At 44.3% G+C, this 10591-nt stretch overlaps 1 protein-coding gene across 1 annotated transcript; it reads right to left on the reverse strand.

Moving 5' to 3' along the window:
• Window positions 1-4856: 4856 nt before the first annotated feature.
• On the reverse strand, window positions 4857-9951 carry LOC140547745 (B-cell receptor CD22-like). Its single transcript, XM_072670880.1, has 6 exons — window positions 9811-9951; window positions 7712-7937; window positions 6050-6271; window positions 5569-5901; window positions 5267-5488; window positions 4857-5170 (listed from the first exon to the last, which is right to left on the reverse strand). The coding sequence occupies exons 1-6, from the start codon at window positions 9949-9951 to the stop codon at window positions 4857-4859; spliced, it is 1458 nt and encodes a 485-aa protein (XP_072526981.1).
• Between the last annotated feature and the right edge of the window lie 640 nt (window positions 9952-10591).

Here is a 10591-nt window from a genome sequence, read left to right on the forward strand (position 1 = left end):
TGATGGACGACCCAAATGTGGACGTTCAGGAGTCTCGCATGGACCCTTCAGCAACCTGCAGTTTTCCTCCTATAAGGCAGAGAGTCCAAATTCAAGCCCCACAGGTGGTGAAAGAACAGACTGAGGACCTGAAATTTCCTGTTCTCCCCACCCCTGTCCCTCCACCTGCTGCCGCCAAGTCCAGCAGGTTTTCGACACTGAGGGGTTTGGACATTAGGGCTCAGGATGGGAACAGGGCCTATGGGAACTCTTTCTCACTTCAGGAGTTCCTTTCACGCCCCCTAGTCCACACCCCTGTCCCTCCACCTGCTGCTGCCAAGACCAGCAGATTTCCCAGACTGAGGGGGCTGAACATGGAGACCAAGGATGACAAGAAGACCACTGGGAACTCCTTTACTCTGGAGGAGTTCTTTTCACGCCCCTTGGTTTTCACACCAGTCTCTCCACCTGCTGCTACCAAACTGATGGTGGCTCCAAAAAAGAACAAGGCCTATGACGCACCAGGTGAGTTCCAGTCCCTTAAATAGTCTTTAATCTGTAACCTAGAGAACAGACATCTTAGGAGTCTTATGTAACTTCATTACAAACTCTATATAGCTTAGAAACACTAGTTCTTCATATTAGATATTAGAAACATGTAACCATGGCAAAACCCTGTTCTTAAATGATAAAAAATAAATACAAATAAATGAAAGTAGATAAGATGTTCTAACCATGTTCATATAATCACAGGTAGCAAGATTCCCAGGTGGGTAGGCCTAGGTAGGAGTGAGACTGGACTTAGGCAGGAGAGAAGGACAGAGGATCAGGACGAGGCTGCAGCACAAACAGCTGCTTCCAAAGTGGTTAGACAGAGCAGGGGAGCAGAAACCAGCAAGGAGCCTGTGAACAACAGTGCTGCTCCACACCTTGCTGAAGGTAGTCAGGGAAGAGGAGAGGTGCTGGAGATCCCAGCCCTGACTAGTGAGCAGCCCCATGACCGGCCTGAGCTGGCACTCGGCCAGGCATTTAGCCTGCTGCAGGATCAGGAATGGTATGTCTTTAGTGAGCTGGAGTAGACCCACCACCCTTCCACTGATCATTCAGAATTAAGATCCAGTTCTAATGGAGCAGTGATGTGTTTTAGACTAGTGCTCAGACTAGAGTTAGAATAGCTGAAGTTACCTGAGAATACACAACTAAAATGCTTTGGAGTATCCAGATAAAATTAGTGATGGAATCTTCTAAACATCAGAGTCTATAAAGTGTCTGAAGAGAATTTCCAATGATCTCCATCTACTGCTGCTCCTCTGTTGTTAAATGTTCAGTGTCTTTTTCATTCCTACTGTAATAACACCACCTTCCAGACGTGTTCACCTCATTCTAATGTCTTGCTTTTGACACAGGGAGAGGAAGATGGAGGGGCTGAAAGTGCTGCGCGCTCTGGCGGAACACCATGCCGAGGTTCTTCTGCCTGAGCTACATGATGTCTGCTTGGCCCTCATCAAGGAGGTAAGACCCACACTTCATACACACTCTGGACAACAGCTTCTGTAATGACATCATTCTAATTAATGCTAAAGCAAGTGTCAGTGGTTGAGTTAGAGACAGAGGCTCACTGTGCTTCTTTTGTCTCCACTGTCTCAGGTGAAGAACCTGCGCTCCATGGTGTCTCGTGCTGCCATGACCACCCTGTCCCACCTGTACGCCCATCTGCAGCGGAAGATGGACAAGGAGGTGGAGGGCACTGCCTGTGTCCTTCTGCACAAGGCTGGGGAGGTCAGCCACTTCATCCGAGAGGACGTAGAGGTGGCCCTCAGCACGATGGTGCAGACCTGCTCGCCTGGCCGGGTCCTGCACGCTCTACTGGCTGGTGGATTCAGGTAAACATCACATTCCATATTCATTAATAGATTTGAACTGTAAACTAAATGTAGTGGTCATGTGATCAATATCAGTGGTCATTCTAAAGACACAGTACAAACTGGCAGCACTGATGTACGGCTGAGTCTCTTCCTACATTTTGGAGAAGATCTTGCTAGAAGGTGAGTCTAGAGTTCACCTGTGTGTAAACGCTGGATGTGTATCTTACTGTGTTCACTCTCCTCTCTCCAGCCACAGAAACGCAGCAGTGAGAAGATGCACTGCACTGCATCTGGAGAAGCTCTCTTACAAGTTGGGGGCTTCTCGTGTGCTGACCAGCAAGAAGGAATTCACCAGCAGGTTCCTGACGGCCGTCAGCAAACTGGCCCTGGACTCCGCACAGGAAGTGAGGTAAGCAGTTGCTTGTTTTTACACCTATTGGGTCAGAACTGAACCCATCAGCATGTTTTCTTCACCAGCCAGCACTGAAAATGACCATTTATCATTCTTCCTCCACAGACTCCATGCTCGAAACACCATGAGATTTCTGGGGAGCCACGAGGACTGTGTGAAGATGGTGGACAAATTTGTGTCATCAAGGGACAAAAGATCAATCATGGACATCATCACCAAGAGCAGGTAAGAAGAAGAAAGTGATCTTTAAACAAATGAAAAATACACTTTATGATGATCAAAGACTTTAGTATTAATGAGTTTGATTATTAATGAGGTTTTTGTCTCCTTTTTTAAATATACAGATGAATCCAGCAGAAGAATGAAGAACAGATGCTCCAGTGATGATCAACAGAGACGTCCATCATTTCTAACATTTCTGCAGAATTCAGTGGTTGAGATGCAAGTAAAGTCATTCAGAGTGGTTTGGTGTGAAATGCTCCGTTCTAGAGAAACTTACAGAGTCAGAACTGTTCACAGTGGAGGTGATGGGAACCAGACGTCTGAAGAGTGGAATGCCTCTAAAAGCTCCATCAGCGAGTGTCCTCTCTCCCGTGCCCACGAGAGCTGAGCTTTTATGCTGCGGGTGCTCCTTCCTGAACAAGCAGCAGCTGTCTGTGATCAGAGGTAGAGAACCCAGCATGAACGGTCAGGCGACCCAGCAACCCCACCTTCCTCTCACCACAGTCCCCCTCTTAGAGTCCTCTTAGAGTGCACCCTGGTGTCAGGGCAACCACTGGGGAGTCCGGTGAAGGGAGGCGGTGTCACTGTGTGACATGGTTGCCACGGAGACCCAGCGTGCTCTGTCCCGGGTCCCACGGCTGGTGGAGGCTCAGGCAGGGCCGGGGCTGGATCATTGTCTGTGTGCTCCCAGTCCTCGGACCACGTGCAGCAGCAGCAATATCCCTTCTCTGTGTTGTCGCAGTCCTTGTCTCAGTTTTTCTCCTATAGGCACCACTCACACCACCCTTCAGACGTCAGGTTCCCATCACCTCCACTGTGAACAGTTCTGACTCTGTAAGTTTCTCTAGAACGGAGCATTTCACACCAAACCACTCTGAATGACTCTGTTTACATCTTAACCATTTAATTCTGCAGGAAACAGCTAAATCTAATAAACCCTAATTAAACTACATCAGTCTCTCTCTCATCAATAGAAGTTTAGTACTGGAGCTAAAAGGCTAATGAAGGTGAAATAATGACCAAACACGGAATTCCACACTCCACTACTGTTTCAGCATGTCAGTGTTTATAGACACCAGTATGTCCTCAGAGTAATACTAAAACTCAGAACTACAGCACCACAGAGACCATCACTCCACCTCTGTTAACACACCTGATTTAAAGAACATTCATCTGAGCAGAACCTCAGTTTTTCAGACCTGCTTAAAAAGGGCAGATTTTAATGCAATGTTCTAAACAATCAATCCACAATAAACTGAATCATAAACATTAAATGTCAATAAGATACAAACATGTTTCAAAGCATCCAGAGTCTGTTTCTACTGAACTGGCAGAATTGACTGATTCTGGAACAGTCATTTACACAATGCAGGAAAGATCAGCTGGGAAACAAGCTGGGAACAAAGGTAACAAACTAGTGGACTGTTCCTTTAAAGCAGAATCTGCTTTGTTATGATCACCAAACTCCTCTCCTGCATGTCTTTAAGTGCTGCTGGTGCTGGTGATGGTGGAGAATACAGTGATGTAGCACAGCCGTTTATCCTTCATTTCTGGAGCATTTCTCATCTATCAATGAGGACGAACAGCCTGGAAACACACACACCCTGTTATATATTCCAACTACGGAAACACACACACACACACACACACACACACACACACACACACACACATTTGCAAGCAAAAAAATAAACTGCAGACCTACTGTCAGAGAGTCATAATCAGACGTCATGGTTGCAGGGTTTAAGGTTGAGTATGTGTCACTGGGAGAGTCTCCAACACACTGGAGACAAAAAAGAAAACTAAACACTCTGCAGTGTTAAAACACACACACACACACACATAAAAACTGTAGATGTACCTGTAGAGTATCATAGTCTGAGCTGATGGTGGTGGGGTTGAGAGCTGTGTATGTGGGGTCTGCAGGATTTGGGGTCTTTTAGAGAGATGAGGAAAACACAATTTATTCAGCAGCAGCTTTTAGGAGGATGTAGAGAGAAAGGAAGTGAAATCCTCTCTCAGTACCTGAATATGTGTGTCTCTCTTGGCTCCTCTCCTCCTCCTGATCACACAGATTAAACAAAAAGGCCAGTTAGAGTTTTGAGTTCTGTAGATCATAAAAGCTTGTATTTGAGGTTAAAGTTGAGGTTAATATGATGTTTAATGCAGTTTCAGAGATTCAGAGATAAATATAAACAATACTGTCACTCACTTAATGCACAGAACAGCAGTGAGAGAGAGAAGCAGAACAGGGACCACTCCAACAGCTCCCCAAACAGCTCCCCAAACAGCACGCTGCTCCAACAACTCAGCTGAGTGTTTGAACAGAATCAGTTCATTCATTCTGATCAGGAGAACAACATGTAATTCACCAGTAATTACACATCCTGACTGAACACAGTCACTGCAGACTGCTGCTTACGTTTCACATCCAGATAAACGGGTGTAGAGCTGTGATGTCCTAGCTGGTTGTGAGCGGTGCAGTAGTAGAGTCCGCTGTGCTGGGAGCTGATGTTGGTGATGCTGTAATTCTGGCCTGTTGTCAGCGGTGTGTCTGCAGCTGCTCTCTGCTTAAACCAGGAGTAGGAGAGAACAGGAGGGTCTGCATCACTGCTGCAGCTCAGAGTAACTGACTCTCCCTCCACTCTCTCTCCAGAGGGAAGCAGCACTGCTCTGGTGTTTCTGGGACAGTCTGATTGGAAAGTTGGTAAATAATCATGCTACAGTTATTAGTATTAACACATGATAGAAGATTAGATTATTAATGAGTGTAAAAATGTCCACTCACACACTGGAGGAGAGAGGAGGCTCTCATGGCCTTCAACAGCACAGCTGTAGTTGACCACTCCACTGACCACAGCTACAAAGCAGGAGGCAGATCTGCAGTGAGACTCACTCTGTCCGTTCTTGTACCAGATGTAAGTGGGGTTATTGGGCAGAGTGCAGGTGCTGCTGCAGATCAGTGTTACTGTCTGTTCCTCTGCAGCAGTTTCCACTTTCACCTGCAGGCCTGTGACAGACTCCCATCAATGTCTTTACAGCTCAGACACAGATTAACACTGAGAGACAAACATAACACACGGCTCCTACCTGTGACAGAGAGAGAGACTCCAGCAGAGCTGTGTGTGTGTTTCCAGTAGGGGGCTTTAAATCGGAGGAGATATTCTGCTGCGTCGCTCTGTGTGAGATGGTTCAGTCTCAGTGTGATCATATTCACTCTCTCACTGAAAAACTCCACTCGGCCATCTGCAGGACTCAGCTCTCTGTCCTGTGTGTGGAGTCTGATGTACCAGGCAGGCTGGGGGTCAGGCTGCTGACGAGGGAAGGTGTAGTATCCGTGGATGTCCACTGATAAGCCAATCAGAGTGCAGATAGTCTGTGTGGAATAAGAAACACTCCAGCAGCTGCTCTGGTTAAAAACACCTGAAAGAAACAAAAAGAAATTAAAAATCAATCAGTTTTACAATCAGAAATGCTGAAACATCAGCGTCTCATATCTACTGGATATCACTGAATATGAGTTTACTGTAATCAGACAGAAGGAGGGAGAAGTTTACAGTGAGGTTCTTACAGACAGCAGGAGAGCGGAGCTTCTCATATCCTCTTACAGCGCAGGAGTAGCTGCCTGCATCCACAGTACTGTCATGCACATAAAGCCATCTGCTGTACCTGTTAGATAAAGGCTGTCCGTTCTTGTACCAGATGTAAGTGAGGTGGTCAGGCAGAGTGCAGGTGCTGCTACAGGTCAGCTTCTTTCCTCTACTCTCTGTGTCTGACACTGTAATCTTCAGATCTGCAGGAGAGTTTAAAAAAGGTCTGGTGTTCTTTTCATTTACAGAATATTAATAATTAATAAACTAAACTTATTTAATAGAGTGCAGCTCTACCTGTGACAGACAGAGTGACTCCAGATTGTCCAGTATAATTGCCTCCATCAGTGTAGAATCTGAATCTGTAGGTCTGAGCGTCTCTCTCTCTCAGGTCAGTGATTCTCATACTACAGTCATTCTGGAAGCTCTGTCTGTTCTGCACTCGTCCCTGATACTCCTCATCCTCTCTCACATCCACAGGTTCAGCACCAGTCTGCTTTTTAATGAACCACACTGATTTAGTCACTGTGAGTCCTCTAGGGAATTTATAAGAGCAGGAGAGATCAACTGATGATCCTTTCAGGGCACACACACGTTCAGCAGTGTAAGTCACACCCCAGCACTGTTTACCCAGCACACCTGGAACATACACACACACAATAAATGATACCAGTGATGAGCACTACACTCTGTGTAGAGTTGTCTTTTGTCTGTCTGTCTGCTGTGAAGTGACTCCATTAGTTTAGATTCCATTATAAAGATTTGTTTATTAATACAGTAAAGGATAAACTACAGTCAGAAATGTTATGGTTTACTTCAAACTTTACTAACTGATCTGGGAAATGTAAAAGTCTTGATAAAGAGATAAACTGTGTTATTATTTATATATTTTATCATTTAGGGTAGTGGCTGAGGTAGTGTCTAAGGACAGCTTATGCAGCAGGAGCACAGTTCACTGATGTTACTGTTGTTGGGTACAGTAGATGAATACTGTATGTTCATACAGTACTGAGTGTAATTACACTATTTAAATAAAGAGAACATTTTTAGATCCAGTAGTTCTTTATGTTCATGTAGTTGTTAGTACAGTTATCATACAGGTGCAGTTGTTACAGTGTAGTGTTTTGTATTCACTCTCTTTCTGGGCAGCACTGTTGTCTGTAATAGCTCTGTTTAGGAACTACCCAGTTAGCCAGCCTACAGAGGCTGTGTTTACTACTTTTCAACAAAATAAATAAAGACAAAATGTGTTAATTAGCCAAACTTGTGTCCAAACTTTTGCATTAGACTGTGTACTGTTATAAATAATGTCTTCTTCACTTCCCTGTAATTCAAACACTGTTACAGAAGCAGTAGCTCTAGCGGAACATGTGCCTGTAGCTCCAGAGGCTGCTGATCATGATCACATTTACACGTTTTTTTTCATCTTTTATATGGTTTTATTGTTTGAGTAAATAAGTGTTTGGGCAAAATACATTTTTAAAGAAAGTGAGCGTCCCCTTCAAAAATCTGTTCATACACCCATAGTAGTGAAATGGGTGAAATGGTTTAAAAGCTCTTTCTTTACTCTGCAGATCACTGACAGAACATGAAGGAAAATAATAACTAGATTATAGATCATCATAGTTTTTACTGAAACTTACACACTGCAGCAGACCGTTTCCGCTGACTGCTGATGTACACCTCACAATAGTAGCTGCCCTCATCAGATGGTCTGGTGGAGTCGAGCACAATGGAGGCATCATATCCAGAAGTCCGGTGCTGTCCGTTCCTGTACCAGTTGTAGTACAGGTTTGTACCGAGGCTGCAGGAGGAGCTACAGGTCAGTTTCACCTGCCTCTGTCCTACAGTCTGAGGATCCACCTTTACCTGCAAATCTACACACACACATACACACACACACACACACACACACACACACACACACACACACACACACACACACAAATTATATTGAAACATTTTTAAAATCACATCTAATGTGAAAGCACAGAGACTCTGAGTGAGCGAGTGTGTGTGTGTGTGTGTACCTGTAACAGTGAGCTGAACTCCAGATGAGGCTGATATCCAGTCACTGCTTGATGTTCTAAATCTGAAGTTATAAACTCCAGAGTCGCTCCCTCTCACATCCCTCACTGTCAGCTCACATCCATTCCACCATGTACTTACAGAAACTCGCGCTGAGAATTCTGGATCTTTGCTCAGGACTCGTTCTTCTCCATCAGAGCTGTGGATCCACTCTCTCTCTCTGACACTGGAGGAATCAGGTGTTGTATATGTGCAGGAGATTTTTACTGTAGATCCAGTAACAGCACAGAGACTCTGAGAGGAGAGAGTTACACTGTGCTGAGCCCCAACTCCTGCAACACACACACACACACACACACACACACACACACACACACACACACACACACACACACATATTCAGATATGAGGGGGGGGGACTCTTGTGCTCTTTACTGGCAGAGTGACCGCAGTGTGGTTAGTACTGCTGCAGTTGCTATGGGTGACAACAGTAATGTGTGAAGTTGGGTGGTGGTACGATCATGTGATAACCACAGAGCAACAGAACAGTGTAAAATAGTGGATGTGGAGCTCAACATGGGTTAGAATACAAACACCCATAATGTGCATTTCTGGATGATTGGTGCAGTTCTATTGAATATTTGGAAAGATCACATTTTTGAAAAAGAAAAAAGGTAAAGGTAAAGGTGCACATATTTGTCACTGTACTATGTACAGCGAAATGTGTCCTCCGCACTTTACCCATCTGTGGTACTGAACACACACACATACACACTACTGAACTAGGGGCAGTGAGCATACACACATCCAGAGAGATGGGCAGCCAACTCAAGCCAACATCAACAGCTCAGATTGTGGCAGTCTGACCGAGGTGCATTTCTAACTGTAGTTTAAGCAGATTTGATGACGAACACATTTGGCAACAGTAATTAGGATTCTATCCTCTGACCCATGCTGTTCTCCAGGACTCACAACTTACTTTGTTTGTTAGATATTTAAATAACACTCAAATATCAAACATCCTCAAAACGCCACAGTGCTACAGTCTACAATCTAGAGACAAGAGAGGGTTGTCTGAAATGTACAGACGCTAAAATATTTACAATCCTCTTGTCGGAGTGCTAAAAACAAAGCTGTGCTGGTATTAGAGTGTATGGTATGCTCTGTGGCTATTGTGTGAGCCCATATGGTGACAAAAACAACCAATCAAAGCCAAGCTTATCAAATTATTCACAAGCCCTCCATAAAGGTTTTTTTAATCTGAGGCCAAAACACAGGATTGTAAATAGGTTTGTAAAACCACATCTGTCCCCAACCAAAGTCACATACTTACTATTTACACACCAAAGAACCACTTCAAATACTCCTGCTTTCTAATGCATTCTATTGCACCTTTAACCAGACTGGTGTGTTAATCTAAACACAGTTACTGTAGTAAAACACAAGCACATAAACACAGTAAAATGTAAAAGTTTACCTGCTAATAAGATGAGGATCACTGCTGCTGTAAAACCTCCTGACATCTGGTAAGACATGAACGCTGATACTCGAGGGTCTGATCAGTAGCCGATAGATTCAGAGAGTAGATTAGAGAAAATTTCACTAATAAAGAAGAAAAGAACAAACTCTGACTAAAATAAATGATCAATCAGACTCACTCTTTTAGCTCCCAGCTGTAACTGAGTTAATCTCAGATTAGTGTGCTGTTACTCACCCTGTCCTCGTACCTTCTGATCTTACTAGTGAGCAAAGCAGGCCGAGACCCGGAAGACGTGTTTGTGCATGCGGTCATCACACCACCTCCTTTAGCCTCTTCCTGTTGTTCACTCAAGAATACAAACACCTTCAAGTACATTCAGCTTTTCTCTTATTGCATTTAAAGTAGGACTTAGAAATGTCCTGATTTCAGGCTTGACCTCGCCTGTGTCCAGCATCAGACAGTACATCTGGACTTCAGTTCTCTGTCTCTGTGTTTAGGAGCTCTGGTCAGTCAGGTGTGAGATCAGTTCAGTATATAATCAGTAAGTGTGTATTAAAAAGTGCAGAAGTGTCTCTGTACAGAATCTGAACTTATTTTCAGTTAGAAAATCAATAAAATCATGTAATCTGACCAGGGGTGCTCAAAGTTCTGCATGCAGCTGTACACTGACTCACTAATGCTGGTATCTTTGGTAACTGGTCCTGAAACAGGAAGTCAAAGAGTCAAGAAGGTGAGAGAGCAGCTTTTCACACCATCAGTCATTAGAGTGAGAACATTTACCCTTCTTTACTCTCAGTCCCGTGTTCAACACATCAGTCGAACACACAGAGTGTCTGCAGTGACCGTTTAGCTGAAGCTGAGAAGCTGTGTATTCTTCTGGAATCAGTCACGTGACTGACGTTCAGTCTCGGCTCTTCCAGACTTTTAATCAATGTTCATAAACACTCCTCAGTTTTTACCAGGTGACTGACCGTCAATAATCCCTTTATTTTACTGGAGATTTTTAGAAGGCCAA

This window comes from Salminus brasiliensis, chromosome 25 (assembly GCF_030463535.1).
Source record: "Salminus brasiliensis chromosome 25, fSalBra1.hap2, whole genome shotgun sequence".
Classification (NCBI taxonomy): Eukaryota; Metazoa; Chordata; class Actinopteri; order Characiformes; family Bryconidae; genus Salminus; species Salminus brasiliensis.